The sequence below is a fragment of the Chinchilla lanigera genome, unplaced genomic scaffold, assembly GCF_000276665.1.
Source record: "Chinchilla lanigera isolate Chin_1 unplaced genomic scaffold, ChiLan1.0 scaffold00019, whole genome shotgun sequence".
Taxonomy (NCBI): domain Eukaryota; kingdom Metazoa; phylum Chordata; class Mammalia; order Rodentia; family Chinchillidae; genus Chinchilla; species Chinchilla lanigera.
Window position 1 is genome coordinate 11,899,902 of NW_004955420.1, and position 14,639 is coordinate 11,914,540.

The window sequence follows — 14,639 nt, forward strand, 5'->3', positions numbered from 1 at the left end:
TAAGGTTGTGAGTTCAATTCCCGGTACTGGAAAATAACAAACAAAACGAAACAGAAAAAAAGCGCAGTAAAAGTCAACGACAAACTGACCTCGAGCAACCGCTTCTCCCAGTGGTTGAGCTCCGTGCCCATGCCCCCTTGATTCTCCAGCTCCATTCCTTCCAGAAGTGGACAACCGAAATGTTTCCGCGCTTCGTCCTAAAAAAAGAAGGGTATATCCCTCAAAAGAGAAACTTCCTATCGCCTGGATATGATAAACATTAGAGAACTACTTTGATAAGGAGAGAGCTTCTTTTTCAGGCAGTTTGTAACAGAGTTAAATAAGATGTTCTGGTGGTGTCACACACCTCTTTGCTAGACAGTTACAATTTCTCCTAACCCTTGCTCTTCCTGGCGGAGTTGTTTACATCTGCACTCACCGCCCTGGCTGGTGGGCTGCCCTCCGGCCTCTAGTAACAGCCACTCTGACAGGTGACTCAGCGTCACATTTCAGGCTCCGTTTCCATTTCTCTATTGATTAGTGGTACGGAACATTTTTATGTAACTGTCGGCCATTTGTATTGGTTTTTAAATTGAGAAATGTCAATTCCAAGTCCCTTGTCTTTTTTTATTTTTAAATAATAGTGGGATTGAACCCAGAGCTGCTCTACCACTGAGGTACATCTCCAGCCCTTTTTTTTCTTTTTGAGACAGGGTCTCAATATGTAGTTCAGGTCAGCCTTAAACTCATTTTGCAGCCCGGGCTGGCCTCAGACTCGCAACAATCCTCCTGCCTCAGCCTCCTGAGTGCTGGGATCACAGGCATGCACCACAATGCCCAGCTCTGGCTCTTTCTTTTCTTTCTGTTTTGAGACAGGGTCTCACTAAGTTGCCCAACATGATCATGGACTTGTGATCTTCACTGAGGATTTCTGCATCCACCGTATATGCATCCAAGATATTGGCCTGGGACTCTTTTTTTTTTTTTTTGCGGTGCCAGAGATTGAACTCATGACCTTGGCTTGCCAGGCAGGTGCTTACGCCACTGAGCTATATACCTAGCCTAGCCCGGGACTCTCTTTCCTTATAATGTTGTTATCTATTCCAGCACTCGGCAGGCTAGAGGAGGATCTTGGTTGAGTTCAAGACCAGCCTAAACTACACAGTAACACCCTGGCTCACACAAATAAGAGCAGACCAAACCAAACTATACCTAAATATTCTCACCTGACTCTGATATCTGGATAATGCTGGTCTTCTGAAAAGTTCAAAAGTATTCCTTCCTCTTTAATTTTTTGGAAAAGTTTAAGAAGGACTGGCATGCCACCTCAACCAGTTGCTTCTTTTTCGATGTAGTTCTTTAATGCTGTACATTTCCTTAGAATTACTTTTTTTTTTGAACCAGGAATCAAACTCAGGACTTCACACTTGCCAGGCAGGCTGTGGGCTGCTGAGCTATACCCCTGGTCCCACTAGAACTACTTTTGCTATATAAGCTTTAGTATGTTGTATTTTCACTTTTGTCTTAAGGTATTAAATTTCCTACCTATCTATCTATTTATTTATGGTGGGGCTAGAACCCAAGGCCTCATGTACGCTATGCAGGCACTCTGACACCCCTAGCACCTCCTTTAATTTCTTCACTAGGAGCATGTTGTTTAAGTTCCATGTACTTATGAAATTTCGGTTGTTAGTAATTCCTCCTGTCACACCACTGTGGCTGGAAAAGTAGTTTTTTTTTTTGAGACACAGTCTCGCTATATAGCTCAGGTTGGCCTTGAACTCGCAGTGATCTCCTGCCTCAGCCTCCTGAGTGCTCGGAGGACCGGTGTACGATTTCCATCTTCTTAGGTCTTGTCCTGTGTTCTCACGGTGATGTGCTCTGGAGAACGTTCCCTTTGCCCCTGGGAAGAACATGGATTCCGCTGGCTGGATGGGACGTTCAGTGTGTGTCTGTCGGGGCACTTGGCCTAAGTGCCATTCGCGCCCCAGGCTTCCCTGTGAATTTCTGCCTGAGGGATGACGATGCACCGGCTGATGATGGGGGAGCACGGAGGTCCCTTTCTACTCCTGTGCTGCAGCCTGCGTCTCGCTTCACATCCGTAGTAACTGTCTGGTAGGTCCAGGTGCCCTGCCGTGGGGCCCCTACACCTTCACGCCCGTTGTGTCCTCCTGATGAGCTGACCCCTCGGTCCTTACACAGTGCCCTCACTGTCCCTTGCACCACCTCTGACCTGACGTCTATCGTCTGACGTGAGTGCAGCCACCCCGCTCCCTCCAGAACAACTTCACTGCTGGGACAAACGGCCCTTACCATTAAGTAGTCTTTGCAGGGAAAAAGCACAGTGTGCAGTGGAAGACTAATTGCTCCCCATATTTTCCGTCCTCCCGCTGGAGAGTTCCAGGGCTGGAAAACGGCGGAGAGCAGAGCACAAGCTCCGAAGAGAGCGATGCGGGGTCAGGGGGCGGGGACAGGGAGAAGCTCTCTGTCACGGGTGCATGGGATCCGCTGATGGTTAATCTTGTGCGGGCACCATGCCCGGACACTTGGACAAACGGTGATCTGGACAGTTCTGTACAAACACCACCCACTGCGGGGGATCAGCATGGAAGGCAGTGGGCGATGAGCGACAGCAGGTCACCCTCCAACAGACGGCCCTCCCCTACCAGGCACAGGCTCAGACAGAGCAGACTGACCGCTGTCAGGGGAGATGACTCTGCCTTTGGGTCCCAGCTGCAGTTCCTCCTGCGTCTGCAGCCTGCCGCCCCCAACAGCTCCCCACACGCATCCTGTCGGTTCTTTCTCTCGGACTTTGACAGTACAGACCCTCCAGGGAAATGATCGTCAGCGTCAGAGTCCCCAGAGTCCCGAGAGACCTCGACACAGAGGCAGCCCCGCCACAAGGCAGTGGGGCAGGGCCCAGAGTCACTGCCGAATTCCCGTGTCCTGGGGTCTCTCCAAGCGCACTTCGCGGTCGTGCCTTGAGACTGCTTCTACTACAGGCTCTGAAACTTCATCAACCCTTAAACAGCAACGATCAGTAAAGCCAGGCCATAATGAGGAACAGCTCGTGAGACACAAAGACACTCAGTGATACTCACGACAACGCGAGGGGTCACGAGGAGATACACAGGATGAGGAATTGTCTTATTATCGCGGATGTTCCATGATCGCTCCACTTTGCGAACTACTTTATCACTCCACTGATATAACCCAAGACTGTAAGTACAGAATAAAAAGTTATTTTTGCAAACATATTCTCACTTTAAAAGGTTTTATGAATACATGAAATTAAACTGGGTGTGGTAGTGCATGCCTGTAACCTAGCACTCAAGAGGCTGAGGTAGGAGGATCGCCACTGAGTTTGAGGCCAGCCTGGGCTACATAGTGAGACTGTCTCAAAAACCAAAAAACAAGGTGATGACAAAGAAACACATTAATATATCTGAAAACTTAAAATCCACTTAAAATACGTGGTAAGAATTTTCTAATATAATCTTTTCAATAATCCTATGAAATGATAAACACTGCTACATTTGTAGATAAAGAGAGGCTTAGGGAGAAGAGTAACTTGTTTGTGTTCACATAGCTAATACTAAGCTAAGCTAACAATAAATGTGCTTCTTCTCCCTTTTTTGTGTGCATTGCGAGGGATGAAACCCAGGACACACCCAGCCTCAACTGCCTCCCTTTGATAAAATTTATTAGATAAAATGAAAGCAAAAACAAAACATCTAAGCATGTAAGTAAGGAAACCGAACAAAAAATTTATCACATTAATTTAGCGGGGAACTATTTAATAATTGCTGTGAAACTGGTTACCTACCTATGGAAAAAGTTAAATCCCTATTTCATGATGTACATAAAAATAAACTCCAGGGGGTGGGAATATAGCTCAGTGGCACAAGTGCCTGCCTGGCCAGTGCTTGATCCTGAGTTCAATTCCCTGTACCAAAAAACAAAACAAAACAAAACAAAACCACCAGGTGTGGTGGCACATGCTTGTAATCCCAGCATTCCGGAGGCTGCGGCAGGAGGATCGCTGCGAGTTCAAGGCCAGCCTGGGCTACAAAGTGAACTCAAGACCAGCCTGAACTGCATAGCGAGACCCTGTCTCAAAAAAAAAAAAAAAAAAAAAAAAAAAAAAAAAAAAAAAAAAAAAGAAAGAAATCACTCCAGAAAGATGTCAGGAAAATGACAAAGGATCTGAAAATTCTTTCCTCCATGAAAACAGTGAGAAAATGATCCAACTTGGCTGAATCAACCTTGTCAGAACTCTGGGAATTAACCAAAGGTTTGCAGCAATCTGGGAAGGGTTTACTCACGAAAAAAGGAAAAACAGATAAATCTTGAGACAGGAGACTAGGGCCAGGCAAAGCTGGCAGGGAAAGTAGGTTTGACCTGCTAATTACAAGACCCTGAATACATGTGCAATGAGAACTTCTTGTGAGAATTTGAGGTGGTTTTCAACAGGACAGCCTAGACGCCTTGCTGGACCCAGACATAGGAGTTCTCGCAGGATTCCTTGAGATTTGGACAGCATAAAAAGACACAGATGGGCTGGGGATTTAGCTCAGTGGCACAGCGCCTGGCTGGAAAGCACAGGTCGTGAGTTCAATTCTTGGTACCAAGAAAAAAAAACAAAAAAATAAGACACAGATGCCAGAAGAACTCCCTGCCCCGGCTTTCCTCACGACACTGCAGCTCTGTCTTCAGGGTGCACTCTTACTCTGCTTCCTCCTCTTTCCTCAGCCCACGCTCACCCTGCAGAGCCAGTTTCCCCCTTACTCTTCACTTTTACTCTTTCAAACCAACCCTGTCACCATCTTTTGCTTATTTCATTCAGTTCTTTGCTCAAGGGGCAAACAGCCAGAAATCCAACTCTAGGCAGAAACACGAGCACCACAAAACCTGGGAAAGTTTATCTAGGGAGCTACTTTTAGCCACTGGGAGGGGCAGAGTAGGGCAGACTGGCTAAAGGGGCAAAATGTGCCGCAAGCCAGGCGCGGAGCCGCGCTCTGTAACGCCAGCGCTCAGGCGGCACACAGCTGAGGCTGCTCTGCACAATTTAGTAAGACCCTGACTCAGAATAAAGCAAAGCGCCAGGGGTGTAGCTCAGTGGAGAGAGGTGAAGCCCTCGGTTCTCACCCGAGTCCTGCGGGGAAATGTGATCTGCGAGCTCTTTCCTCGTTTTGTTTGTGGTACTGGGGTTGAACTCAGGGCTTCAGTGATTTCATTTTTCCCTATAAAGCAAACCATTTTTTCTGGCTTTTGTCTTAGATTACTTCTACTATTATTCCTAAGAATCTCTTATTCCCACTAATAAAAGAAGATTTTTAAAAGTTACCCTTTGGCACCATTTTATGAAAATTTTAAAAATAACCGTTCGGAGGTGACGAACATCCTTCTACCCAAGACCCACCAGCTATTGGTTTCCCTCAGCGAGTGCCTCATTTTGAAATGTCTTCATCAAGCAACAAAAGGTGGAGGAGATCCCCTTACCCTCCACCAGGTTGTGTTACACTCCTCCATAAATCTTCAGGACAGCCAAAGAATAAGATGTTGCGTGTCTTTTAAATAATTTAAAGTATACTAAATTTTCCTGAGGCACACTGTTGTCTGAATGAGGCGTCTTGATGAGATAACCACGTGCCACCGAAGGAGAACAGGACCGTTAGGAGCTATTTGTGCTTAGGTGTGAAAGGCTGATGTGTAAGTGAAGTCAAGCAGCGAAGACAGATGCAGAACACGAGCGGAAGCGCTTCACACAGCCAAGACCCAGCTCTACAACCGGTCCAGTGAAGCATCCATCCGCTGTTTTCTTCAATTGAGAATTTCTAAAGCATTTGTTGGACCAAGCGTCTGTTCACCCTACCCATGCCTGAGAGACATGATTTTTAATTCCTTTCATCTTTTTCACGGTAAGGCAATGTTTAAGTATAGAAGGAGCAAGGTCAGCCAGAAAATAAACAGCTTTTCCTTTATTAATCACTCCAATACCCTCTTCTCCATTCATACTTCAAGATTAACAACTTCTCCACATAGACAGGTTAAGTAAATCCAATTTTTGCTGGGTGTGGTGGCGCATGCCTGTAATCCCTGCACTTGGGAGGCGGAGGCAGGAGGATCACTGTGAGTTCGAGACCAGCCTGTGCTACAAAGTGAGCTCAAGGTCAGCCTGAACTACATAGCGAGACCCTGTCTCAAAAAGACGGAAAAAAAAAAAAAGCAAATCCAAGTCTTTTGTTTTGTTTTTGTTTGTTTGTTTGGTTGGTTTTCTGAGACAGGGTTTCTGCTATGTAGCCCAGGGTGGCCTTGAACTCATAATGATCCCCCTGCCTCAGCCTTCTGAGTGATGGGATTACAGGTGTGTGCCATCACACCCTGCTATTTATTTAGTATAAACTACCTTACTAGAGATCTTTGTAACTGAAGTAAAACAAACATAAAATATAGAAGGCACTAGGATTAGTTTTAATGCACACACATTAGCACAGCCCCGGTAACGCATCAAGCAGTATCAACACCACTGGGGAGTTCCGTGCTGGGATTACAGCATGCGCCACAAAGCCCAGCAAGGGGCTTCTAAAGTACAGAGGTGTGCAAACAGTTACAGTTCTGTGACTGGTATTTCCTATAAAATTCCTGACAAACTTTCAGGACTTCAGGGCTTATGTTAGGCCCTGAACCTCTATCACTATTGATGTGTTGGACTAAAAAAAAAAAGTATCAGTTAACATGTAAAATACTGCCCCACACAGGCAATAACTATCAAAAAGCCACAATAAAAATAAAATAAAATGAAAAGCCACAATATAACCAACTCCCACTCCCCACAGCCTTTAAAGTAACAAAAGTTCCAAAGCCCAGCAAGAAGAGTGCTGGTGCTTTTAACAAATCATGAGGTCACCAGGGATGTAGCTCAGTGGCACAGCACCTGCTTGGCAGGTGCAAGGTCCTGAGTTCGATTCCTGGTACAAATCAATCAGTCAAGAGGCTAACAGAGTTCGTGGGTGCTAGCCTGCTTCCATCTACAGTTTCCTGAGCTGAGCCATAAAGACACTAGTATTTATGGCTCCTAACATGACAGGCTTCTCACCTAACATTCCAACATGCTAACAGCCTCGTAAGGAAAAAAACAAGAATAAAAACAGCCAATACCTGTAATTAAAAGGCGGAAGACCATCTGCAAACCTTGAAGTTAGAGGATTCCCATCTTTATCACGGTAGAATGCAAAGAGCCCAGCCGAGAAGCCCTGTGAGAAAAAGTTCCGATGTCTTAAAAGTGCAAAGACGGACTCTGATTCCAGATAGCGTCAAGAATCTGCTCGGGGAGGGGACACACTGGTTCCCCTCCGTAAAAGCACCGAGCCAAGCCGGGCTGCCTGGGAACTTCTTGTATCCTCCAAGCATGCCATGTTAAGGATTCTAGGGCCTGGGGTATAGCTCAGTGGCATAAGCGCCTGCCTGGCAAGTGCAAGGTCCTGATTTCGATTCCTGGCACCAAAAAAAAAAAGATTCTAACTACTTGACTTAAACAATTTTCATCGAAGTTCTTACAAAACGTACACTTTACAGTTATTTTCGGTATGAACACTAAGGAAAACAACTGTGATGTTTTTAACTCCTTTCTGCTTTTTCAAGTCATCTCGGCCTTCCTTGTTTGAGACCCTATTAGATATCAGCTCTGGACACGGGCAGGGGCTAAACTGACAGAAGCAGGACACACGCTATGTGGCCATGCCAGACACTTGGCCAATAGAAAATCAACAACTTTGATTAAAAGTACCCAGAACGGGCTAGGCGCGGTGGCGCACGCCTATAATCCCAGCACTGGGGAGGCCGAGGCAGGAGGATTACTGCAGTGCAAGGCTGGCCCAGACCCTGTCTCAAAATACCAAAGAATTTTTAAGAGGATTATCAAGAATACGTATATATCTACATGATTAAGTAGAGGATGAAAGCATCTAGCTAACAACTTCCTTTCCTGTAACTGCAAGAAGGCAGCGGTCATTGCCACCTCCTTCCTACAAGGGTTTCCATGGTTATCAGAAGCAGCATCCACTAGAGCTCTGCCACAGCTGAGTATGTACCTCACAACCCTTTCAGCATCCTTTTTTAAGACAGGAAAACCGCTGCAGGAGAAGTGCGGAAGCCTCCGGAGCCAGAGTGAGCGCCCCGGCAGCAGCACAGACCACGCACCACAGGTGCAAGGAGATGCCAGGAACGCTCACAGCAACCCGGAGTTGGACCTCGAAGTGCACATCCCACACAAGACCCCACATGAGGGACACACGTGCACGCGAAGACAACAGATGTGTATGTGCACATGTAACAAAAATTCTGAAAATGCACATGTTGACATGCTACGTTTTTTTCTGGTGATAACGTCCATGAAATCACCTATGCCAGTTTCTTAGAAGATGAAAGGAGTATCGTCATGAGTTAGAGAGCAGCCTGAGCTACTAAGTGAGCTCAAGGCGAGCCCGAACTGCATAGCGAGACCCTGTCTCAAAAAGACATTAAAAAAAAAAAAAAAAAAGATGAATTTGTATGTGTATAATCAGATTGATTTATTTGTGCTGGGGATGGAACCCAGGGCCTCTGCATGGAGCTATACCTTCAGCTCTTTTTAAATTTTTTGAGACAAGATCTCACTGACTTGCCCAGGCTGGGCTCAAACTTGCGATTCCCTTGAGAAGGCAACAGACTACGCTTCGTTACTTAGTTTCACTCTTTAGGTGGTACCCTCTTCTCCCTCAATAGTAAGTGTGTATAGTTCTTGTAGCTTAAAATCCTGCTCACAGTGATGCTTGTCTTGCATTAGAATGAGCAGCTCTTGGGAGGTGGGACTCACTTTCCCTCCGCTTCTTTTTTTAGCAGTGCTGGGGACCAAACCCAGAGCCTGAGCCTTCTGAGAAAGAGCTCTGCCACTGACCTTCAACTTGCTTTTTTTAATAAAGGGAAAAACAAGGTATTTCATTTTAGAATCTCCTTACGTAAGAAATTGGTAAGTATTCTCTGTTAGCGCTGCACCTTTGTTATTCAGTGTGTTGGGTAACTGAAAGGCTAAAGCCTAGACTTCAAGGCCATACGTGATAGCTCACCAAGTAACACCAATAACAGCCACCAAGTGAATTATAGCTTCGTACCAACAGGGTGGATGGTGTACCCAGTTCCTACGTACTGTCTTACTTATGCTCCACTGGAGCACGTATTGCTGTTGCCCTCGTATCACAGACGAATTCGAGGCTTCCAAAGCGGCCTACCTTGCCCAAGGCCACAAAGATTTCGGGTGATCCAACTAAGAAAATTCATACGAAGGCTTGTGCGGTCTGTTCTTTCTTCACCAGTGTGCTTTACTACCCCTACTGCAAAGCATCAGGTGACCACTGCCTAAGGTCTTACGCAACTCCTTTAAATTCTTTATTTACCCAGTAGATTTGTGTAACTATATTAAATAGCAAATTGCAACTTACGCATTATGCTTTTTCTTTTTCTTTTTTTTTTTTTTTAGTTCCAAGGATTGAACCCAGAGCCTTCAACTGAGCTATATCCCAAGTCCTCTTTATGTTTTATTTTGAGGCAGGATCTTACTAAGTCTCTAAATTGACCAGGCTGGTCTCAAACTTGTGAACCGCCGGCCTCAGCCTCCAAGAGTGCTGGGATTATACTGTGTACCACCATGCCTTCCTCCTATCTACTCTCTTAATTATCAAAAAATTCTTTATCAACAGTAACCTATTTAATCAGATTTTCCTTAGCATGAAGCTAAAAATTCATTGACCTCAAAATTTAAAATAGACATCAGAGAGAGCAGACTAAGCAGAAAACCAAGGCACAAAAGAAAGGAAGTAGAGGGCACATTTACCAGGGCGTGGATAATCTCATGTTTCACTGTGGACAGCATCCCGATGAACTCCTGAGGCTGGGTAGAGATCATATTTGGACACAGGTTAGCATATCCTGCTATTGGCCTGTTAAAACAGACATTGAATTTTTTATTATATTCCAGAACAGTATTTATTAAGATATTTACTAACGTATACTTCTCTATCAAAAACTGCTCAAAGACAGAAAAATCTTGACTTTTTTTTTTTTCTTTTTTTTTACAGCCTTTTGATACAGGGTCTCACTATGCATGCAGTTCAGGCCAGCCTTAAGCTCACTTTGCAGCCCAGGCTGGCCTTGAACTAGCAATGATCCTCCTGCTTCCTGTAATCCCGCCCAAGTGCTGGGTTACAGGCGTGCCACCACACCCGGCTCAAATGTAATTTTGTAGTTAACTTTCGCTATCTTGTTTTTTTTTTAGACAAAGTCTTGATACATAGCCCAAGATGGCCGGGAACATCTGGAATCCTCCTGCCTCAACCTCTCACCTCAGCTTCCTGAGTGCTGGGACTTTAGGCATTTGCCAGGCCCGGCTGACTTTCAGCACCTTCTGTTGTGAGGACGCACACCTTCTGCTCTCCTAAGCCTGGCAAATCAGCACCAAAGCAAACACTCCAGGTACAGTTATGTAAATGAACAGATGCCAACATAATACCAAGAAAGGAATGAAGTGGAGAACGCAGATTCCCACGCTATTTTACTTAGAAAATCCAAATGTGGTTTCAGATTCACCGTATTTTCAGGTGCAGAGACAAACAGGTAGTGAGGGAAAACTGGACACACAAACCAGACCCTGAGCAAGCTGCTCAGGTGTCTGAAACTACAGCCCTCCCGGCCCGCCTTCCCCACCTTCCCTGTTCTCCTGCCCCCAGTCTGGGCACCTCCCACCCTCTCTCTCAAGCTCCAGAGTCTACAGAACCTCACGTCCCTGCCTGCGTCGGGCCCGACAGGCCAGCCTGGCCTCAGAGCCGCAGCCAAGCGACAAAGCCGGAGAACCGCAGGGCGCGTTCTTCCGGCCCCACCGCAACGGCCTGCCTCTCCACCGCATGACAAGAGCCCATCTACACTTCGCAGCAGCGAAAAACACACTGCACTTCTTTATATTTCCAAGTACTAAAACCCATACTTAGAGAAAGTATGCGTGGAAGTGACTTATCGAACACACTCACGGGGACTTCCAAATCTGTCGTTCCTGCCGGGCCCTCCTCCCTGGGATGTCCTGCAGGACTCCGAGTGGGCGAGCCCTCCCCCGCCCTCGTCCCGCTGCGCCGTGGCCGCAGAAGTGGCTGCGACAGCAGCAGGTCACACGATCTCGCCTGACACAAGCTCACTCCCGGCCTCACCAGCGTTTCAGGGCATAGCTGAGTCCCTCTCTCACAAGAGGCCTTCTCTGACTGAGATGGTATTTCCCCCTTTGCCCTCTTTTACGTCGTGGCATCCCACAGAAAGTATTTTTCTACAAAATGCTTACTGCATTTTAAAGTCGCACATCTACCTGCAAGTGCTTTTAACCAGTGCCTGTGGCCCTCTGCGGTCCGTCAGCTCCACAAGGCGGACACAGCGATTACTTTGTTCTAGGCTGTGCACAAATACTTGGCGTCAGGAACAAATTCCGTCGTACACAGGTTGCACATTCCTTCAAAAGGCGCAGCTCCTCCTGCCCAAAGCCGTGCAGGGGCCAGCGCTATGCCCGCGTAGCTCCGCCTCACGCTCGCGGCACACAGGACGTTCGTCCCGGCGACTCCTTCCTGTCAGTGGGACCCGAGCCCAGAGCGCTCTGACAGCTCCACCTCCCGTGGGCGGCCGGGGTGCCCTGTGTAAATGCTTCACCACTCTCTTGACCAGAAAACCCTACAAATCAAAGGTTCAAATCTTCACGCTCACTCTAGAGCACAGGTGAAACGCCCAGGCCACCGAGGTATGCGTATCTAAAAGGCCACCAAGTACTGGAAGGATGTCACTCCAAAGAAGCAGCGACCATGCTGGAGCTGGTCGGTGTGGCCCCGCCAGACCGCAGGGCCAGACACAGCGTTGGTGGCCCAAGAAGAGTGCTGAGTTTTGCCACAGAGACTTACAAACACTGCGAACAAGGGAGCGCTGGGTCTCCACATGGCGGCCCGGGTCTCCCGGCAGCACCCGCCGCCCTGCATTGTACCTGTGCTCACAGGGCTCCCGCCCAGTGCCCTGGAAAGGGACCGACGGCCCTACGCCCCGGCGGCGGGCTGCGCACAGGACAGAGCCCGGAGGAAGCCGGAGAGACGAACACCGAGGGTCCAGGGGAAAACTCAGCATAAAAATAAATGCAAGTAAAAGTACAGAAATAGAATAGAGTGCTCTAAAGTTCTTCTGACACTTCATAGCGTGCTAAGTGTGTGTGTAATCCACATGACTTAGTTCCCGTTAAGACAGCCGTGATTTCCGCAGCACTACTGTGGAAACAGGAAATTTCTCAGACATCTACTTTAAGAATGTTTCTTAGTTTATCAAGTAGCTTAATTTGCCGTTCATTCAGCGCTTCAAATATCGAAGTCCCCCGACACCAAGACACCATTCACTAAAGACATAAACTTCAAGGCAGCTCCTCCAGGAAAAAGGAGCATCAGCACGCACACGGCTACAAAAACCCCCACTGCTTCCTCTGCACCCACACGCCTGACGGCTGGCGCTCAGCTCGCTCAGCGTTCAGCCCACAGACTTCTGAGCCCGTCTCACCAATCAACACTTCTCCGTTTGCACAGGAACAGGCTGCTCTTCCTCGTCCACGCTGGCCATCCGGCCCCTCCGAGCCCTTTAGGACTGAGGACGGCACAGTTCTGGACAGGCCAGTGTTTCCTTTCTATAGTCTACTAAGTTCAACTAGGAGTTTCAATTTTTCCCTCACATAAGCTATACATCAACAGAAGGGAAAGGGCTCTTTGAGTTAGCAGGGGCCGGGCATGATGGCACACCCATGTAACCTCAGCACTCAGAAGGCTGAGGCAGGAGGATTGCTGCAAGTTTAAGGCCAGCTTGGGTGACACTGAGTTCAAGGCCAACCTGAACCAAACAGCAAGACCTTGTCTCAAAAGACTAAAAAGGGTGGTCAGCAAGTCCTCTCACAGGTCGGCAGCTGCTCGGCACGCCAGCAGTGGTCTATGCGCACTTCAGCTGGTCACATGCCCCTCCTCTGTGTGAACTTTCTCAGATGTGCGCGATTTCTACCACCTCCAGCACGTCTGCCTGTGTGGATGGATTATCACTTTTCATTCTAAGGCTGGGCTGCTTCACTGGCAAAACTTTTTTGGAAATCTCCGGGAAATAATGAAAACTGCATTTTGTTCTTTTGGGTTTTTTTTTGTCTTTCTGAGACAGGGTCTCGCTATGCAGTTCAGGCCGGCCTTGAGCGCACTTTGTAGCCCCAGCTGGTCTCGAACTCACAATGATCCCCCTGCCTCAGCCTCCCAAATGCTGGGATTACAGGCATGCGCCACCATGCCCGGCTGAAAACTGCATTTTGAAGTGATAATTTAGCTAAATGAAGCACATATAACAAATGACAACTGAATTTATGTTTAAAATATTAGCATGGGGCCCGGGGAGATAGCTCAGTGGTACAAGCACCTGCCTGGCAAGAGCAAGGTCCTAAGTTCAATTCCCACTACCAAAAATATAAAAAATGAAATTTTAGCAAGGAAGTGTTAAACTGAGAATTCAAATTATTTCTTAAGAGAGGTTTTCACCTTGAAAGAATATTTTCCTTTTTTTGGTTTTTTTGAGACAGGATCTTACCCTGATTCACAACAGCCTCAAATGTGTGGTGATCCTCCCAAGTGCTGGAAGGAAGTTTTCTTGACAAGAAGCCTTTTTCTTTGGAATTTATTGGCAAAAAGGATAGGAAAGAGCCAGGCGCACTGGAGCGCATCTGTAATCCCAGCACTCAGGAGGCTGAGGCAGGAGAATCGCCTGGAATGCAAAGCCAGCCTTTTCTCTCATCCTGCCCACGAACTCCCATTACACACAAACAACAACCCTGAGGCTGTTCCCATGCACCCCGCAGGCAGCGAGCCCTCTGTCACTCTGGGCGATAGGGATGCCAGCCTCCCGGCAGCGGCCACACGGGAGGGCCGCCGGGAGTCTGAGTCAGCCTCCAGAGGGAGTTACCTGTCCATCTCCGCTTCCTGCTGACAGTAGGCTGCGTAAGAGATGATGTTTTCCTGGCTGCATCTCTCCGTGGCCAAAGCACCAACGTAAAGGATGAAGTCCGCGTCCCGGACGCCCTCCTGGCCCAGCTCACTCACTGCTGCGCAGGGCCACTTCCCCCCGCGGCACACTCTGCATGGCTGCCCGCAGGCACAGAAAGACAGAGACCAGGTCAGCAGGGGCGTGGTGAGCTCACGGGGAATCCAGACTCTAAGTACAGGATGGACTCTATTTACTGTCTCTAGACCTTTGCAAAAGCCAGACAGCACCAGGCACAGAATCTGTGGTCTCGTGGGTTGGGAGGCTGAGGCAGGAAGATGGCCTGAGGCCAAATGGGCAACAAGGCAAGACCCTGCCTCAAAAAAAAAAATCCCCCAAACCAGTAATCCACATCTCTCTCTCAACACCTGTCTCTAATTTTCAATTTATTTTACTAAAACCTCTGCACAAAATAATCTTGATGAAAATAAATGACTGTCATTTATGAAGGTCAACCAACTAGGATAGAGAAAAGACAAAACAGGAAATGTTTGGTAACTCTGAAAACCAAGTGAAGGGACTTCCCTCCCTACACAGAAGTTTGTTTGTTT

At 47.5% G+C, this 14,639-nt stretch overlaps 1 protein-coding gene across 1 annotated transcript in view; it reads right to left on the reverse strand.

Annotated features, from left to right (window-relative positions):
* Window positions 1-14,639, reverse strand: part of Lmln (leishmanolysin-like (metallopeptidase M8 family)) — a gene marked incomplete in the record, with an annotated part of 86,270 nt that overhangs the window by 32,868 nt on the left and 38,763 nt on the right. Inside the window, 5 exon segments of the mRNA XM_013513591.1 lie at window positions 90-197; window positions 3,081-3,198; window positions 7,141-7,235; window positions 9,851-9,956; window positions 14,011-14,189. Of these exon segments, the coding sequence (XP_013369045.1) occupies window positions 90-197; window positions 3,081-3,198; window positions 7,141-7,235; window positions 9,851-9,956; window positions 14,011-14,189 (606 nt within the window).